Here is a 20,985-nt window from a genome sequence, read left to right as displayed (position 1 = left end):
GACTGGCGTCACTATTATAATGCCGCACCACTTGAGCATATAACTCAAGATTCCGCTCTCTTTCTCTCTCTCTCTCTTGGTTTAATTTGTTCGCTTTTTTATCATGCTGCTCAAGATGAATGCAAGCCAAGGCACTCAACATCCATTGACTATTGCACTATTCTCAATTACTGGAGAAAAACTCAAATAATTCTTATGTTTTATGTAAATAACTTGCATATTATCTTTATCTTGACATATTATATTATTGCTATAAAACATTTGTGTGTTTGTTTCTTCTTCCCTCGCTCACTCTCCTTCTGTCGGTTCCAACATTCGCTTTGGCTGTCATTTCAATTCAATATAGTGTGTGCCCGTGATCATGACGCATAAACGGAATAAATGAAATGGTTTGTACGCATTTTAATGCAGCCTGGAAATTATGCGATGGTACATTATTATGAACCATTTTAATTTCTCGCGAACGAACGCACACATATCGCATTTGAAGTAAACCACTCATTCAGTCAGTCAGTGTGTGAGCGCTCTTTTATTTCGGTGAACTAAATACTCGCTGGTTGAATTGATCGCCTTACCAGACGGAAATATATACCGTACACACCAAAAGTGAAGTGGTTATAAAACGTTATAATAGCTTCAAGTTCGACGAACAAGCAAACAAATTTGTGTGTCAACGTCACAAAAGCATCCGATTCTCAGTTTTTCACGAAATCTGAGCACCAAAGCACATACGCGTCGCACACATATTCGGTCGCCAGCCCGCCCGCTTGCTCGCTCGATCGCATTCACATCGTCGTTTTCAATTTAGTCATTCATAAAGTGGATGAATTTGACGTGAATTATCTTATTTGTAGCCGTTTTTCATTCCATTCGAATTAACGAAATACGAATTTTTCGTGTTTTTTTTCCTTCGAAAATTAATGAAATGCCTAGCAGTTGTGGCGTATCTCGTGCACAATATTCTGTGAATGCGCGATTGCGAGCATGTGTATGTGTGTGTGTGTGTGTGTATGTGTGGCAAATGTTTCAACACCGCACGGTGATCAACGCACGGTTGAATGAAAAATTACTCGACGGCGCCTTATCGATTGTGCGTTATCAAGCATCTTGGCGTGATGGTGATATGAATAAAACTTGTTCAGTTTCAATAGACCGTCTGCTACTACAAATTCATTGTACGAAACTTTGTTTAATGAATTTACGACCGCTGCATAACCGATTCTTTGTGACCTAATTGATGACGTGAAGTAAAATTCGTCGTCGTCGTTACTGTTTTTTCATTCGCTTTTTTTTCTCCTTCCATTTTCACATTAAACATTGAACATTCTTCGTTTTTTGTTCTCTCCGACGAATTATGGAGTAACTTAAGACGGTGAAATTCAGTAGTTTCGCTGTAAATTTTATACGGACAATTTGAAGTGTCATTGTCGTTGTGTTGTTTGTGTCTTTCGTTACTTTGGCATCTCGTTCAAAATGAATGACATACGAACTCTTTTGAATGCCATCGAGAAATGATCAAAAATTGGATAAGAAATGACACCGTCAACCGGATACAATGACGACGACGACGACTAGCACACACCTAGCACACGGTGGGAAAGAGAGAAGTTTCAGACATGTGACAACTTCGAGTATGCAATTCGTATATTTTACCTGGTTGCCCAAATAAATCAAACTCTTCTCTCTCTCTCTCTCACACACACACAAACTTTTCCCTTTAGATAAATGAATATGCCATTTTCAGCGCCATTTTATGTTTGCTCATGGCACACATATTCTTCAATTTTGTGTGCGAGCATATTTCTGTCTGTCTTCTTTGTATAAACAAACAAAACTGAACGAAGAAAGGAGTGAAAAAAGGATTTAACGCGGTAATCTTATCACTGAGTGCTTCATAAATGCACACGAGCGTGAATGCAACGTAATACAATCCGTTGGAATGTGTCTGAAGGCAGTGAAAAGGAAGAGGAATAGAAATTCTAACGCTGTTGCGGCTTGAAGTCAGCGAGCGAATGAGGGAGCTGCTTAGCGCACATGAGAGAGAAAGAGAGAGAGAGATAGAGAGGAAGACGGAATGCTTTCTTGTAATTATGAAGCAGAAAGATTCACCAAAGCATAAAAATGTGAATTCATTCCGTTTATCGGCTGGAGAATGTTTGTAATGCGATAATTCTTATCAAATGGCTTTGATTGCGTTTTGTACATAAAGAAAGGCACGCACTGCGTTTTTTTCAGTCACATCTTTGTATTACCGGAGCCGGCGAGTGCGTGACTATATACAATAAGTATTGATCTTGTCAAGTGGTTATTGTGAAAACGAGCGAGAATGTGTGACGCGTAACTGATTGCTGTTTATCAATATTGCTTTCTAAAAATTGCTAGATGTTAACGGTAAATTTCACTTTTAACGCCACTTTGCCATACTAATAACTCTTTGCACGTTGCTATTGCTAACCGGTTGTCAATGTGTGAGAGTGCGTGCTTTTGACTTCTTTTGTTTTACTTTTAATTAAAATGACATCAAGTTCAATTTGTTGCGAGGAATGAAATCATCGATAAGCAAAGATCACAAAAACTGATTGATAGGTAGCAATCAAGTGGCTCAATTTTGCGACTTTGAGGCAACGACAGCCGCGCACAATGTCACATATTTGCGATGCCACAAACAAACGTAAACAATTTGCTGGTTAAAATGTGCGTCAATTTGACAACAAGAAAGTGTGTTTGAGCGAGTGAGTGCCTTTTTCGTTCTTATTCCCTTGAATTTTGCTCGCCTCAGTGTGTATTCAATTTCCACGGTTCAAGCGAAAGTTCATCAGTGAATTATCGTGTATACGGTGCGTGTGTGTTTGTGCAGCGGTGTTGCTGTTTCTGTTATGTTATTTCTGCGTTAATGCGCTACATTTCGTTATGGGAACGGCAGAGAGAGAGAGAGAGAGAGAGAGAGAGATCCTTGTGAATGCTTGGATGCTCTAATGATACGCTCTACTATATTAATAATAATTTATATGGGCTGTTTTTATCAAAGGCAAAAAAATTCCAGAGGGCAAAGCCGATTCTCTATCTCTTGTTCGCTTTTTTCTTCGGTACCGCGCACTCATGCCTTCGCCATGGCAAAAACAATGTATCGATTTTCTGTTTTTGGCCAAATGAAGACAGCAAACCACACACTCTACCGAGAACCATTCAAATGAGAATACCTTTTGCCTCTGCCATTCCGTACGCGTTCGAAATAAAAAATAGTTTTGCCGAAGCGCAAAGAAGTGTATCGGCGCACTGAACAATTTCCAACGCAAACTGTAACATGATAACACTTTATGTTTCCATATTTTGAAAATGAATTGCTCAGCGCGGCGCTTACGGTGTCATGGTCGGGGGTAAAAAATAAAAATAAGTTGTACGTTTGCCATTGCTCTCAAATAAAATATGTTATTTTTCGTGCACAATAAATTCAAATGCGACTTCATTCTCTCGGTTTTCTCTAATTATTACCATGTGCCATGGCTTATATATTGCCAACAATCAACGCTCATTAAACGTACCGGCTGCCATTTCTACTCCGGTTAACCGAGAAAATCATTGGTTACAAGAAGCACATTAAATTCATAATTTAGAGAATCTCATTTATGTCATCCATTAGCAGCATACGTGCACGCACATAATTAATATTTATGATTCATATCAACTGCTTTCTTTTTCTGGTCGGTTCACCGAAATCCTTTTTAAAAAAATCAGTTCCAATTCAACTACAACTTCATTTGTCATTGTTGAATTTTAGCACTTTTCTTTTCTGTGTGAACGTTCGGGTTTTTGATCTAATTTACGAGAAAAAAAAGAAATATTTTGATAAACATATTTGAATCCCAACGGACCCATGCGAATCCATCATAACAAGGCTAAAAACGAAAGACATTCCAAACGACCATCCGGAGAGAAAAAATATACACAATGGATATAAAGTTTCTCGTTGGCACTCTTAGTAAACATTCTAAGCGGAAAACAAAGAAGACACAAGACACAAACACTCACTCACAGAGAGAGAAAGAATAATATAACGAATTACCCAGCTATCAAGGTTCTTTTTTTGTCCTTTTCATCGAAACCAACGAAACCGAAGGAAAACCAGAACTCATCCAAGTGGATGAGAAAAATATTTGTCAAAACAAACGATAGCCGACAGCTACATGTGTGGTGCGTATCGTCACACAGATTTTGAAATGCCAGGCAATTCCGTTCAACGCTTTTGCTGCTGCTGCTGCACTCCATTCGGCTATGGGTCGTTTTCTGTTGAAATCATGTCTGAAAGGTCAACACGGCATTGATATAATCATCGCTCAAAAATTATATTCATTCATTCCATTTCATTCGGTTTAGAAGTTTTGATTCCTTTTTCAACTTATTCAATGGAAAAACACACATACACACACACGGACACAGATCCAGAACAGCACAAAACTATCTCTTTAACACACGTATTTCTCTTTTGCCATCGCTTGAATCTGTATCAATTTTTTTTAGTTTTCATATAAAAAAACTGAATATATAAAAAGTTTTGATTTTCTTTGAAATGGGTTTCGCTCGGTGTTCTCTGTTTCGTTCATTTGCTGGCTGGTGCAGTTGCATTTCCTTGTGCCGACAGGGAAAGAATATTGAATGCTCATAAAATGAAGTTATAAAGAAGAAATGGTAAAAGCACAATATGCTATGCATAAGTTAGAGCTGCCGAATGAATCGCAACGATGAAAGCGAAGAGAGTGTCAAACGAGCGCTCTTGGTTGTCATCTGGTGGTATTTTGTGGCTCGAAAAAGGTTTCGATACCGTTGCTGTAAGGAGATTGCAGTCGTCAGGGAGACCGATAGAGAAAGAGAGAGAGAGAGAGAGAGAGAGAGAGAGAGAGAGAGAGAGAAAGAACGAAAAAATGATGAGATAAACATTCACTTGAAATCTTTTTTCACAATCAAGATTTTTGACTATATGAAAATTTCATTCGCTGTTCAAGTTGATTAAATTTACGTTGAAGAAATCATAAAACTATTCCTTTGTGTTGGCGTTATTTTCTGTGCACTCCTAGTTTTTCTTTTATAAACTAGTGTTGCTGTTTGAGTACGTTAACGTGTGTTGTTGTTGCTGTTGTTCATCTCGTCGTGTTCTATGTTCACGTCCCGTTTAAATTCTATTTTAAATTTTACTTTTCATCTATACGTTTGGGTGGTTCTTGGAATGTCATATAGCAGCATAAACACGGCTGGTGCTGCCGCTTGTGCAGCAGCAGCAGCGTTCACTATTTGAACGGGGACCAGTAGTGATTGAAACATTTTGATTGAGAATTTGACTTTTTATAGCATGCGGGTTCCATTAATATTAATCTATGATTCAGTCAGCCATAATTATCTCTGAGTGGCTTTTTAAATAACTGATATGGTTGGGTGTTTTTTTTTTGGTGTTCGGTGCGTTTGTTTGAATTCTCTCGGTCTCTCTCTCTGTCTCTCTATTTCTGCTTTCGCCTGTAAATGCGTTTCAAAAACTCTTTTCAACAGAGGAGAAAAACAAATTCCGAAAAACCGTTCGAAATTGAATTCAAAAGAAAAAAGGCGGCAAACATGCAAAGCGAAGGCGCGCGATGCACATGTGCACACGATTCGAATTCGAATAAAATCATAATTGGATAATTTTGGTTCCAAAATGATAGCGCATGGTAAAGGCAATAGAGTGTCTAACTTGATTAGAGCGCACACGGTCCCACACATTACGATGATTTGGAACAACCTTGTGATTTATGAAACGTTCTTTTAAGATAGCGAAAGGAAGCGCACATGATTGAAATGCAAAAAATTAATGCTTTTTGCCCTTTTCTCTCTCTCCATCTTTTTTATCATGAGGGAAGAGAGGCAGCACTCAATTGTGTGAAATCTAATGAAAATGATATTGGACTGATGAAAGAGTGTGGCCATAATTTATATAATTTATGTCCACCGTACAAAATGATTCATAATCCAGTGAAGTGTCATTGGGGAAAGAAAACCACAATGACGCAAACCGCATCGAAAGAACGATAGAAAATTGTAGCAACGGAAGCATATTTCATTTTTCGTTGCCATTTCTGTCAAGATCGTCACACAATCTAGTATTCACACAGTAGTTAATGGCAATCATGACCCGCTGAATGCACTTCATGGGCACGCACAAGGAACACACACAAATGCATTGTGCAGTTGAATGTAGAACTATAGTGTATGCGTCAAGCTGATAAATTGGATTAGGTAATAAAATCCACCAAGCCAAAAGTGTGTATAATCTCTGTCATCGAGCAATGTTAACGCGTCGTCTCAGAACGCGATGTCTTTATAAAAATAAATGGCAAAAGAATGTTGGATGAATTAACGACGTTTCAATTCATGTATTATTTTCTCTTTCTTCGATTTGTATTTCAATCTGCCTGCATTTCAATGCCAATGAAAATACACATTGAAAATTGTATATATATATATTTAAGATGATTTGAACGAATGATAGCACACACCATTGGCTAGTCGCATTGACGTGCTACGTATTTCAAATCACAATGGATTTGGAATGCTTAATTTGTATTTTCTTCATTTTTGAGATTAAAAATTATTATTCGCTTTTTTCTTTCTATTTGATAGTGTTGTTTGTTCGATGTGCGTTGATTGAAAATTGGAACAAACAAAATGCAGTTTTCAATGTCACGTAGGCGTCAAGTTGAAATCAAGAGAAATGATAATTATGAAATATTGCCAAGTGAATGAAATGCATGTACATAAACATAAAAGTTGAGAATCGGGCGTCCTCTCTATCGTCGCCGTCACCGTCGTTGTCGTCAAAATCAACGATTTCGAAACGTGCACGATGACAATGCCAAACACGTCTTCGATAATTTTTAATGATTGCGAACGGAAATTCAAACCTCGTGACATCTTCTCAATCTTCGTTCAGAGGCGAAATATTTTTCGCAACAACTGTTCATGTATTCGATTCGGTTGCCATCGCGTTGAATTTGAATTCGATCGAAATTGAAAATAAATTGTGTGTCTGAGAGCTGTCCAAAATTGGGTGTGTGTGTGCGTGTTTTATATTTTCCTTCTTGGGTATGACAGACTCCAGGAGGGTCGTTGACTGCATCAAATCGGCTTATCGTTATCCCGAATGAATTTATATACATTTTTTCTTTGGAGAGAATAATAATGCATCAACACGAATCCCCTATCGATAAAAACATTCCTACGGTTTGTGCTCAACAGCTATCGCATAGAGAGTGGTCGGTCTATGTCAATCGGAGTGTACATGAGCATGAAATATTGCGTCAGCGTCAATCTTAAACTGTCTCATCCAGGTGAAGAAAGCAAAAGAACCTTTCACACATACACACAGAGCTAGAGACGCACATACCCGAATTTCATGAAAAATGATGACCAATCGGAACCTACATCAATTTTAAAATGAGAAACTGATAATTGGTTTTTGTGGCTTAAGATTCTCTCACTTGGACATCATATTTACTTTCGAAATGTGTCTCACGATCTCACGCACCATAACAATCACACATAAACATTCATTTTTCATTTGTCGAATGGCATTACGCACACGTCCACTCCACATGCAGCCCGACCACAAGTCAATCCATTCGCTCGGCATTGAAAACTTTTAATTTCCTTCAGGTTGTTCTCTCTCTCTCTCTCCTGAGAAAAAAAAAGTTTCATCCACAAGAAAATCATGTATCAAATTATGACAAACATTCCAGTTTTTGGTTCTTTGTTTCATTTTTTTCCGTTCGTCCATTCTTCGATTGATTCACGTGTGTAAATTGAGGGAGAGTGAGAGAGCACATTGCGACAAAGTGATAAAGCATCAGGCGTGAGCGTGAAAATAAAGTCATGAATGACGAATTAACTCAACAGATTGGCATTATTAATGAGCTTCGCTTCGGTCGCATCGGCTTGCGTCCAAAAATTGAAGAAGAAAAAACACACGCACAACAGAAAATTAACGTCAAATTAATTACATGTTCAAATATCAAAATTAAGAAGAAGAAGCCGAAAAAAATACTTAGCATAAATGCCAGCTGATACCCGCTGCGCTTTCTGAAGAGTGCTGCAAGCGACAATTATTATATGCACTTAAATGGAAATATTCCGATAAGAATGTGAAGAAGAAGAAATAAGTAACCACACCAAAACCAAACCCAAAATTCATGCTATTTACACTTGATCTTTACGTGTGTCTTTTTTCGCTCCTTTTATGTTGCTTATGTTTGTTTGCTTGGTTGGTTCCACTCTATCAATGTGATGGACACTTCAAAGAAAACTCAGTCTCATTGTTATTTTCGTGACAACAATGGCATTTTTGTTGTCAATGCAGCTTTTTGACTTGAACCGATGAAGAAGTTTTTAGCGGTGTTTTTTTCCACTGTCATATGCCTGAACGGTTTCACATGAAAATATTTAAGCCCAAACATTTGAAGCAGAAAATCCAAAAAAAAAACATATTTTGATGCTGATGAGAGTAAACCGTCACATGGACGCATTAATTCTTAAAACTAGCCAGATCGGCTCATTTTTCGCATTAAGCATTGACAGATGCGATTATTTATTTATTTATTTTAATTACTTCCTGGTTGCTATTGGTAAATACAATTATTCTTATTTCTATTCAAGTTAAATTATTACTGTATTATGACCACATTACTGAGAGTCTGATGTTTGTTATCACATAAGAATCATCTGTGCTCTTGAACAAATCACCAGTCCATTATATGCACATTTGATTGTTCTTATCTACCATTCTAATTAATTATTTTTCTCGACGTTTCAAGCGAATTAAATGTAATTATCTTATTAAGTTATCGGCATTTGAACAACATTGAATGCGATTGGCGCGTCGCGCACGCCGGCAAAAGATCAAAGTAAAGTAGACTTTTGAATCAATTCATAATTTTTGTTTAATAGAATGCACTTGTTTTGTGTGTTCCGCCAACACCGGAATTTTTCAAAAGAGAGACCTTGTAATTCGGCCACTCCAACGAAATCGACAACATCCGAACTAATTTAATGAAATAGATCAACAAAGATGATGTTATTTATGTAATTTTTTCGTTCTTCTTCTTCGCTTGGTCCATGTGAGCAACAACAACAGAACCTATTATTCAATTTAGTGTTATCTTTTTTGTCTGGAGGTGCCCACTGGCACGTTTCAGATCATGTTCCCCGATATGCCGGTGTGCGCGTGTGTGACCTATCACAACTCGCCGACCATATGCAAACTCAGCACACAAACTTATTCTCAGTGGGTTGCAATAGATTTACACTGCGATTAATGTGTACCGAAATCTTTTTATTTACACATAATCATCACTTTATTCTCGTTTGGCCCAAGCGATGAAGCGCTGGCCATTTGGGAAATAAAATGTTGTTTGTCTGCGTTCCAAAAGGATGCTTCTTTCTCGTTCCTAAAAATACATCATGGAATCGGCCTTGATCTACATGCAATAAATACATTGTATATTGATCTCTCTCGCCATGCACACATATTGAACTACATTAGACAATGAACCAGGCACAATCATAAAAATAGCGAATTTGGTTTCATTTTCATTCATTCTGGATTTTCGAAATAAACAAACTTGAAAATTACCATGAAATGTTTTCATTCGTGAATTTCCGTGGAAAAACCGCGCATGTTCGGTTTGTTTTGTTGAGAAATTTGGGTTTAATACAGTTTCCGTTGATCTGAGTCAGTGTTGTTGCATTGCGTTGCGTTGTGTTTTCGATATATGTGCATTTTATGGAATTATTTTTTACGACTTTTCCCAGGAAACCCACCAGCAACTTTTAATGTCGGGTGGGTGTTGTTCCATTCGTAATTCAACAACATTGTCATATTGTTTCAAACTGTGTCGACCGATGATGCACACAGAGAAATTGAGAGATATTCAAAAGAGCTATAAAATCCAGCAATGAAATTGGTTTGGGGTTTGAAGAAAATGCAATAAAAAACGCGTGATAATCATCAAAAAGAATTTATATCCAAAACTCTGATAATGTCTCTGTGTGTGCACTGTGCATGAGAGAGGAAATGAGAGTGAGAGAAAGAAACAGAAATAGGGAGCGAAAGAGAAATCAATGAAAAAAAGAGTTCGGAAAACGATGTGAGTGATTTTGTCATAGTTAGTATTTGGTTTCATTCACAACAAACAAACAAACGAACGAATGAACAAAAAAAAAAGTCAAAGGAACTTCTTCTAAACGATATGAAAACAATATTTAGAGATTATTTATATTCCATTTGGATGGTACACGATGTGCAATAAAGCTGAGATTTCATTTAAAATAACATGAAACCGATGCCCACAAATAATTAAGAGGCGTTGAAAGAGCCATTTGTATGAAATTTGTACGCAGCAAGGCACAAATTCGGATGGGTCTCTACATTTCGGTCTTATCGATCGCATAAATAACCGTTAAACGACAACAAACATTCGGTTAAGGGACCAACGAAGGAGACGACGACGAACGAAAAAAAAGGCATCGGAAAAATTGCTTACGCCGCACCCCAGAAGTGCGAAAATATCAACCGAGTGAGTAAGAACAGTAGTGAAAAAAAACAAACAGCAGCAACAGCCAATTTGCACTTATGACAATTTATTGGCATTTGTATGTGAAGTAATTTTCTAGGCCGGAAGATTTTCATTTCAATTGAAATGTCAATTTGTATTTATTACAATGAGCAGCAGAGAGAAAGAGCGAAGTAAAAAGAGTCGATAAATGGCCATGCCTGAGAGCTAGGACAAATATTTAGACCGAAATCTGTCGATGCTTCCCCGTCACTCATTCTCGTGCTTTTTTTTTGTTCGACTTTCTCACTAGGTCGATGGTGTGTCTGGCTGTTTTTTTTTTGTATTGTGTGATTTCCTTGCGTGTTGCGCAATATCTTTTGTATTATCTTGATCATTTGGATGTGGTGTATTGTGAGTGCTTTTTCTTTCTTCATTCTCTCCTCACTCACTTTTTGTTCGATTTCACTTAATGCGATATCATTGTAGAGCAGATTTTCTTTCAATGTGAAACAACAGGCAAACTAACGATAATTTATGTCTTTTTCTGTTGCTGTTGCTGTTGTCGTACCTTTTCCAAAGCACTCTCTTCCCAATTCCGCTGGAATTGAGTTTGGAAAATCTCATCAACTGTTTCGATATATTCAATGGAATGTTGTTATTATATCTTCTTTCACTTTGTTACTATCGGCATTTTTTTTTTGCACGGCACTTTTATGGATCTTTACGAATTTTTATTAGAAAGTCGATGGCAAAATTCGGCACATATTATAAATAATTCAATTGAAATAGAGCGAAATGTGTTGGCCTCGACAAAGAAAAGAAGAAACTGTTGAGAGAAGAATGAAAAAAACGAGCAGAGACAAAATAAAAAAACTGTGTTTGTGATGTTACCTCTCGATGTCATTGCGCGCCATTCGCAATTCACTTTATTTATTGTTAGTTGAGTGTTTGAGTGCGCAAAACTTTTTCAACGCAAGACTTTATAATCTCTTTTTTCGTTTTCCTCCGGCCAAATGTTTACTGCTCCCATGACGTCGCATTTAAAACTTATAATGGCTTAAAAATTGTTTTATCCTAACTTGCCAACGCTCGTCGTTATTTTATTCTTTTTTTTCGGTCGTTGTTGTCGTCTTTTGTAGTTCGGCGCGGAGTATATTTTTTCCATTCGTACCAATTTTAATCGTTAAGATTGTTGGGCGGTCGATTTGTGCAATAAAAAATTAAACAAACCAATATTCGACACTTAATTTAGTTTTTATGTTCGCATTCCATTTGCCGTTGTATTTTCCTTCTTCGTCTGTCTCACTGTTGACTTCATCGGTTTTTAAATGCTGACGTGATGCTCTTTTTTTCATCAAACGCAAACTTCTTTGTTTAATCGTATTAAACAAAACCTTTAAAATAGTGCATGATGCGGACCTTTCATTCGCTAGACATCCAAACAAACCATTTTATAAATTGCAAAAGAAAATAAATTAGATGGCGAGCGAATAAAAGCAATAAAAAACGGCAACGCGACTTGAAAATGAAAACACAGCAATTTATTAAGTTCGTTCCATTTCGTTGTTCGTTCTTTTAAATGTTTTTTTTTCTCGTTCATTTCATCTGCGCTTCTGATTTTCCCTATGCCCATTTTCACAATATGAAGCAATACTCCTAAATTAAGAGCGTTGACGTGAACTCTCTTTTCGAAACCAGTGTGTTTATATTCTCGAATGCACGAGAATCTTTCAATTGTGCGTGCGCCCGCCTGCCCCGCGTTCGTATACGCGGTTCGCGCTCACTTGCACAAAGAATGAACGAGTTATGGAGTCAGGCAACAAAAATTTATGTTATTGCTTAAAATTAGGAATGCTAAATGATTCGCAGCTTAACATACATGACCACAGAAACAGTGACGGCTGAGTGCTACAGCGTTCTTCGCACATTGTTTGTAATTGAAAAGCGAGTAGTGCAAAAGCAAAAGTACATTTAATATCAAATACTCGTGTTGCGAATATTTTTCGCTGTACGAAGCCAGAAGAGAGAGAAAAAACATCACAAAACTGTAAGGAAAAGAAGAAGAAGAAGATCGCAATTGCGAACGTGTCTGGCTGCCGGCTGTGAATTAAACTACCATTTTTATTTTCAAATGAACACAAACTCACACCGAAAATAAAAGTGTTGGAAAATGATGTTTTAAACGTGCACTGTCAAAGTTTGGCAATTCTTTTCTTCGGTGATTTTTCGCCAGCTCGTGCAAAAAGTGTCTGGCATGAATCTTCCTGTGCCGTTCCATTAAGAAAAATCGATACAATGTTATGCTATCAGGTAACAAGACCGAAAATGAACTGCGAGAGAAAACGAGGGAGTGAAGAGATGGGCCAGTAGAGAGGAAGAAAAAAAAAGAATGGCACGAAAAGAAGGCAAGAAAATTCGAAACTATTTTTGACATTCATGAAACTGTCGGCCACCGCCATTAGTTGTGCGTTAAAGTGATTACGAAAAACGGCGCTTCGGTGAGATCGTTGCTACATTTTGCAGCAGCAGCAGCAGCAGCATCAACATTAGCAGTAGCAATAGCATACCCATCAATATTCAACTCTGCGAAAGTGTGAAATGGCTATTTTTAAATGTCAACTGCACAAACTAGTTGATATCGAGTATAGTCTTCCTCCTTTTTTTCGCCATAAAAAAGATTCTTATTCAGATCGGTTGAGGCATTTTCCTTGCGCATTATATTTCCTTTTTGTGTGTTGAGTTCGGCCAGCACAAGAAAAGAGAGAGCGGAGCATGTATTTGGAAAAGCATGTTTTCAGCTGTTGAAGTATCCGTCCGAGATGCGATGAAGAAAGACATTCTATATATGTGTGATTTCAGACACTTGATAATTTCAATCAAAATGTCGGATTTACGTTTTCGAAAAGCTCTTGCGAGAATGTCTTTTCGACACAATTCTCCGTGGCTACTTCGAAATTTGACACCCGAAAAGATTCTTATTTGTTGATTACAATGCAAACAATGATTGAATGCTGCTGCATGGAAAACAAATAGTTTGGCAGAACAAAATCAACAACATCTGAGCATTCATGTTCGGTATATCGTTTTAAACGAATGCATTCAATTTTTTTCCACTCTCGAGAAAAAAAGATGTGTTCGTTTCACCGAATGGCAATTCAACCAAACCAAAGGAGAGCATTTATCAATTTGCTCAAAATGCACGCATCATTGTGAATGTTTTTGTTTTGTTCTTTCGGTGCAAGTCAAACAAGCTGTCAAATTTATACATATTGATGCGGTCGGAAAGTAGGAAAAGCAATTTTTCCGATTCACGCTCGAAAATTGAAACGATGTGATGCACCAATTCACTGGCATCCAACCCATTGAACCGAAACCAATGGAAACAATTCAAATTTTTGAATAGCGAATTGAATTCTAGTTACAGTCGAGAGAGAAAAAAAACATCGGCGATGAAAAACACACACACACACACACACACACACTGACTACTATGTGAGTCAGAAAGAATATAGAATTTAAGAATGTAAGAATGATGAATGCGGTTCGATACATAGCCGCAAATATCTCTTTTGGATTAAAAATAGAAAATTGATGGAAAGAAACATTGAAATTGTATACGAATTGTGCAAAAGAGGACGGAACGCGCGTGCGAACGACTGCGTCTATATATGCTCATAATTCGGAAATATTCTTTGTCCCGCATAGAAACTATGGATGATTGTTTCGATGGTGCCGATCCCGTTGATATTGCTTCGCTGTGTGGAACGAAGAAAGTATTTAAAAATATATATATAAAGTACATGTAGTGCATTGCATGTTGGGTGCACGTCACAGGAATATTAATTGAATTTCTTTGCTGCATAAACACTGTACCGAATGTACATTGGGCCGCATATTTTCATTTTGACGATCGCGCGCCTGCTGCAGTTGAAACAACACACAACGTAATGTTATATCGATACTGAAAATCTCAGACGAAAAGAAAAAAAAAACGAAAACAGATCGTACATAGGATACATTCATCACCGGTTTGAAACATACGTTTATGACTTTTTCAATTTGATTTGACAAATGAATGATCACGCAATGTGCCGAAATGCGTGCCATTTCACGGCCACCATGAAAAATCGTTTGAAATGTGTTTGTTGTGTCGACAACATGCACATATACACTTTTGAGTGGCAACATTTAAACGAATGCCAACAAAAAATGCACTCTCTTGGCTCCTTTTCAAATACACATTTCCCAATAAACAAATCAAAAGGCCGTATCTCGGTTGCATACAACTCCTGCAGTCGTCGTCGTTGCCGCTGCCGCTGCCGCTACAGCCGAATCATAATTTTCCCCGAAATCCGCTTTTAATCATAACTGCGCGTCGAATGAAAAGAAGTGGAAAAAAGCCTACACACATATAGTTAATTTGTTATTTTATGTTCTAACCGCCGTATAATTGTTCCGAAAATTTATGGAATTTCTGGATTTCAAGTCAAAGAGTGATCAGTTTATTGAACTCGCCAATGAATACGGTTCGGCAGTCCTCTATTCTCAGTATATGCACTGAGTGTGCGTGTGTGTGTGTGTTTTGACGGAGTGTGTTTTGTTTTCGATTCTCTTTTCTCTCTATCTTTCTATATGTTGTTGTTTTTGACATATTTTCTCGATTTGAAAGCCATTGTATGGCGATTAAAAACCCTGGATGTCACTGTGCGTTTCTCAATCCTCGTCACAATTTGTGTATGCTGCAAGTTTTTTCCACTCGTACACGCGGCAGCATATGTGTGTCTGTGCATATTTGTACACAGTGCGTTTTTATTCGGCAATAAAAACGCATAAATGTTGATGTTAAAGCAATATGAAATCAGGAAAGAACAAAAATGCTGTACAAACACAGGGCGAGAGTGCATTGAATGCCAATAACAAATGCATGACACGACGTCTATGATTGCATATGATAAATGGGTACAAACACTTGAAACAACTTTCTCACTTACTCATTCTTCATTTTCTAGTCGAATCATGAAAGAATCATTCTCCTTTGATTCACTCGCTTATAATCACTCACTCACTCGAAACACACACACAAAAGAAGAAGTGCTGAAATTAGAAATCTACTTGCGATTGAAATTCTTGAAACCGTCTAATTTGAAATATTATACATTTTATTCGCGTGTATTTTCGTTCAATTTTCTCTCTGTCGTGTGCCGAAATGGAAATGAGCGCGATGTGAGAGAGAAAAAGAAATGCAGTTGATGGATTTGCCAAAAAAAAAATTCTCATACAAAGTTGCTTCTGCGGAACAGAAGCATGTATGTACGACATAATAGTACATATGTGTACAAAACGCTATCCAACATTTAAACTGATTATGAATGCACCGCAAGCGTACAATCACACACACACACGTTTTGTCCAGCACCTTAAAAAGTGCTGTTGCTGCTACTACATGCAACATGACTAATTACTTTGCGAGACTGACGATGGTGGTTTGGTTGGCTTTTTCGTTCCGTTCATCGTGCGCTAGCTCTTTTCCTGTTGCTGCATTTCCGCCACCGGTTCTAATTTTGTAATTGAATCTTTTCACACTTCCAGCAAATAAAACCGTTCGGTCTTTGGCTCATCAAATGAGATGGAAATTAGTATGGTTGCCTATCGATTAATCGTTTGTGTTGCGCGCTCGTGTGTTCATTGTCATCGGCAGCCAATTTTGGAAAATCGAAAACCATCGGCATTTTCAAGTGGCATCTGAATGAGATTGATTCAATTTGATGTGTCAAATACGTTGCATTCTCTCACACGATTCCAAAAATCCACATGATCTGTCATTATGGTGTTCTCTTCATAGACTCATCGAAGAGATTAATGATGGAGCATGTGATTCTGTTGAACTGACTTAAAAAACAACACACGAAAAAGAAACTTTTTGAATTTCGATCTGATTTTTCGATGCATTTCCACTTTGTAAACAATTTACTTTGATAACAGTTCACGTCACCGCAAAGACACACCGGAAACCCAAGTTTTCCGAGCCAAAAAACAACCCATAAACATTTTTTTCTTTCTCTCTGTCTCTCTGTCTCTCTCATGAAATTGGTTTCGTTTTCAATTTCAATTCGCTAGAAACCAAAACAGATGATTCATTCTCTGGATGCACGAGTCACAACAGACAAGCGTCAGTTTAGTGGGTGCAGCCAGAAGAAATCATTTTCATATCGACAATTCAATACTGGCCTATTATGTTGAAACCGTTGAAATGTACAAATGATTTGCCACACCAAATCATAATGCATCGTATGTAACCAGCATGCATTTTTCATTTGGCATATAGCGCATGTAACAAACGCCTAAAATACCCGAAAAATGTGCAAATTTGCCACAAAAGAGGCGGCTTACAATCTAAACCACCACATATTCACACGGATAGAGAAATGGAGACAAACAAAAAAGATGTGAATTATGTGACAGCTAAACCCTCACACCGATCAATGACTGCGGCAGTACAAACGATTGTCGATTGTCATACAAATTTACATCACACACTACTATGAGAATATGAGTTAAAAATACATTTGAATCAGTTTATTACCCTCACTTTTGATATTGAAAATCTCATGCGCTAACGTTTAAATCGTTTTCTAATCAATTCAATGCGAAAACTCGTTGATTTTTCATGTCAAAGGAATTTTGCAAGCTAGCAAAAAAATGAAATGAAGCAGAGAAAAAAAAGCGAGAAGATGTGGTTATAAAATCAATTGCGCGATGCAACATTGGAACGGCAATTGAATTTAATCGTCGTCATTGTTAGCGCTCCGCTGCCTCATGAATGCAACCGAGAGATATGGCGCGAGAACGAAATAAAAGGAGAAAGAAACTGCAATGACTTTCAGTGCAAGTGACCTAAAGCAGGGAGCAGAAATAATAGCATCAATTGGTGTGATCGCGTTGACAAAGTCGTCGACAACGACGATGAAGCGAAAACAAACCATTGACAAAGAAGATCCCAAGAAACTGTGTCATCGCCAAACATTATCTAATAAACAGTAATTCAAGACAATAAATAGATGCAACGTTATCATGGTTGTTTGCATGATTATCCGCGATGCGAAGAGCAACGATATTCGTTCCTTGTGTTATTCGGGTAGACTTACACAGTGCTCTCGAACTGGGGCTGACTTGTGACAATAACAATAACAACAACAACAAAAACAACAACAACAAAACCCGGAGAAGCATTTATAATGCAATGAAACCCTTGACCTCATCCACATATTTCTCTCGCTCCTATACTCGACGATTTTTTTTCCTTCTTCGTGTATTGTCGCTCTACTTTACTCGTTGTTGTTTCCCAACACTTTCCCGTCGCTGGTTTCAGTTACACGGACGCGCGCTGCCGATAGTTCAATATCTCTAGCCATAGTTTTTGCCTAAATTGAACTCTGTTACTATTTCAATATTTCTTATGTTTTTCTTTCCATCTATTTCATTCTCCTTTTTTTCGTTTCAATTGCAGATTGATATTGACACGATCGTGCTTGCATCAGCTAGCGACGGCACACGGCCATCACACATACATACACATACAAATATTCTTCTCAACTCATATTCATAACAGTAATAATCGGTTTACCGACACACCGAATCATATGAAAAGGGGCTGCAGTAAATAAACAAACGTCGAATAGAACGGAATATAAAACGTATCAATAGCACAATCGAAACGACCGTACATACACATTCGGTGTACGTAGCTTGATCGGAACGCAACGCGCAGAGTGAGCGACGAAGCAGAAGCACATCCAACAAGCAACCAACCAACACCAGGAGAGTGGAATAAAAAAAAAGCTAACAAACTATCCGGAGAGTGGTTAACACTTGCAAGAGCGCAACACGACAATCAAGCGACACACAATGCCACTATAATCTCTACCCTCGGCATTCGCGTTTGTTCTGTTAAGTGAGTCAGATCGAGAGAAAGAGATCTCTCAAGCACGGGTTTGCTTAAACAAAGTTGACTTTTTCATCTCTCCGTTGAGAAAAAAAATCACATCAAAATTTATTACGACTTTTTTTCCGCTTTTCCTTTTCCAATGAATAAATTGTTGTAGTTTTCGAAATTTAATCGCTCTCATTCACTCGCATACACTCGGTACCCGTGTTTTGTGTGTGAGTGTGTTTTCTTTTTCGTACGAGAAAACAAGAACCGAATAAGAAACGTTCTTCCCCGGCGAAGATTTTAGCGCGCGCGAGAGAGCAAGATACCGTGTGTGTATTATACACAGAAGTTTTGATGTGTACACCATATGTATGTATTCGGTCGATGAGCTGTGAATGACTAACTCTCGACGAAAGCGCAAGTTATTTCGATGCATTCAGTGTTTGAACAACAAAACGGAGCTAAACACATTTTGGAGAGTTTAAGAATATTGAGCTCGCGTCTTTTGCACGGCAAATGACTCACAGATTATGTTATCCCCGCAATCGGTTAAGTGAATTTGAAGTGTGCTGTTTTGCCTTCGAGTGAAGAAAAGTGAAAAGAAGTGCGAGAAAGAAAAAATTAAATAAAAAACGAACCCGAACCGCACAGTCAACGGAATTGTGGTTGATTTTATCACAAAAATAAATAAACGTAAACCGCAGCTGTGGAATTTGAATTCATCGTTGCAATTTTATTGATAAACTAGAGTTATAACGTTCGATAACGTGTGTGTATTCGCGCGCGCGGTTCGTTTTGTTGTTATTATTACATTTTGTTGCTATTTTTCCTGGCTACATTTTCGTGCAAAGCGAAGGAAACAAAAAGACGAACGAATCTGGATTGAATTTCTTACAGAGCCAAGCGAAATCGAGTTGAGGAAAAGCGCTGAATAAGTGTTATCGATTGGACGAAAAGACATAAAACGGCGAACGAACAAACAAAACGACAAAGCAAGACACTAGCAATAAAATAGAGGCGGCGAAAAATATTGTGTGCTGATAAGGAAACAAAGTGCATGTGTTACTGAAACGAAAGAAGAAGAAGAAGAAGAAGAAGAAGAAAAAACAATAAAATAAATATGCAAGAAATGCAATCATCGAATTGTCGACGATACGGTATCATGGCCCAAATGTGGGTCGTAAGTGCAATTCTTTTGCTGACAATCGCTGTTTTCAACATCAATGCGGAACAACACATCGAACTGAGTGTACCCCGTGCTCATTTTGCCGACGATGGTTTGCAGGTAAGGAAATTTTGTGGTGCACAAATTTATATGGTCAGTTTTTCAATTTCAATCAAGAGTCGGTTTTAGTGTCAATTTCAATTTTAATTTCCACTTCGATGACGACGATTTGTTTTTACGGTTCATTTGGATTTTGTTCGATTTATTATCATTCTGCGTGTGTGTCTGTGTCCCTTTGACGTGTGCGCACACACACCAAATCCGACAAATGATTATATGCTCTTCTCAATCGTAATCGCAACGCCTCACATATATGTATAACTATCAGAATAACAAGAGATTCTCTGCATCTTTCTCTCTCTCTCTCTCTCTCTCTCGCTCACTCACAATCACTCACTGCCTCATCACATTGTGTTTCCGAATACTGAATTTTTCAAGCACCATTTCTCACCATAGCACACACAACACAACTGATAAAACAACAAAAATCTGACCGATCACATTGACTGACGCAATGGCAGATGCTAAAATTCTGTGCGCTCCGAAACAGCAGATGAACTAAAAATAGTTTTATTTGATTTCCGACCCAAAAGCATAGCTACACCATAGAATATCGAATGATAGAGACCGAGTGCCGAATCAGAATACGGGAAATGAAAGAGAGAGAGAGAGAGAGAGAGAGAGAGAGAGAGAGCAAGAAATTGAACACACGAAGCAGCACACAACAAGCATCGAATAAAATTGTATAAAATTTCAATTGTTTCCTTACGAGCGCATAGTACACAAAACATTTCTATTGGTATCGCTCACCTGTGCGCTCATCCTCGTTAGCTTTGTGCTGTCGCATCAGGCAGGCGCTTCTCATTTCATTCTTCTTGCTTCATTTCCATGGTTTCCAGCCCAAATTAAATGTGTGTATGCATTTCTCTTTCTGTCTCTCCTTTTATTCCACTCTTCTTTTGTATCATTTCGTTGGTTATTGTTATTGCGCCCATTTCTATTTCTCTACCATATCCATTTATCTTATTTCACACTAAATTCTAAATATACAAACAACACACACTGTCCCATTTTCAGTTTGTTTTTTCCTTTGTTTCTCATCACAATTTATGCCGCTAATGTAATGGTCTCTCTATCGCATAACATGCACATCTCAGTTTTTCGAAATATTGTATAATATCATTAAATTTTATATTATTGACCGTAGGTTCTGACATAGTCTGATCTCGTTGATCCTGACCCCCCCCCCTGGCAAAATT

The 20,985-nt window shown here is 37.8% G+C and overlaps 3 protein-coding genes across 16 annotated transcripts in view; 1 reads left to right on the top strand and 2 right to left on the bottom strand.

Annotated features, from left to right (window-relative positions):
* The window catches only part of LOC129578778 (mediator of RNA polymerase II transcription subunit 14), a 310,854-nt gene that overhangs the window by 64,860 nt on the left and 225,009 nt on the right, over positions 1–20,985 (bottom strand). The gene's annotated exons all lie outside the window — the stretch shown is intronic.
* The window catches only part of LOC129578805 (uncharacterized), a 298,644-nt gene that overhangs the window by 64,860 nt on the left and 212,799 nt on the right, over positions 1–20,985 (bottom strand). The gene's annotated exons all lie outside the window — the stretch shown is intronic.
* LOC129578779 (uncharacterized) overlaps positions 1–20,985 on the top strand; it is a 66,290-nt gene that overhangs the window by 32,397 nt on the left and 12,908 nt on the right. For 8 of the 14 annotated variants that reach the window (XM_055467867.1, XM_055467879.1, XM_055467876.1 and 5 more), the window contains one exon: positions 18,079–19,786. In XM_055467867.1, coding sequence (XP_055323842.1) covers positions 19,622–19,786 — 165 coding nt within the window. In that variant the 5' untranslated portion in view covers positions 18,079–19,621. Of the gene's footprint in view, positions 1–2,328; positions 2,392–18,078; positions 19,787–20,985 lie in introns of those variants that run through there. The other 6 variants (XM_055467878.1, XM_055467868.1, XM_055467875.1 and 3 more) reach the window with 3 other exon arrangements.

This window comes from Sitodiplosis mosellana, unplaced genomic scaffold (assembly GCF_009176505.1).
Source record: "Sitodiplosis mosellana isolate CC-2019 unplaced genomic scaffold, AAFC_SMos_1.0 Smas_scaffold_6226, whole genome shotgun sequence".
Taxonomy (NCBI): Eukaryota; Metazoa; Arthropoda; class Insecta; order Diptera; family Cecidomyiidae; genus Sitodiplosis; species Sitodiplosis mosellana.
The sequence above is the reverse complement of the archived record's forward strand: the minus strand, read 5'-3'. Positions and strand labels throughout refer to the sequence as shown.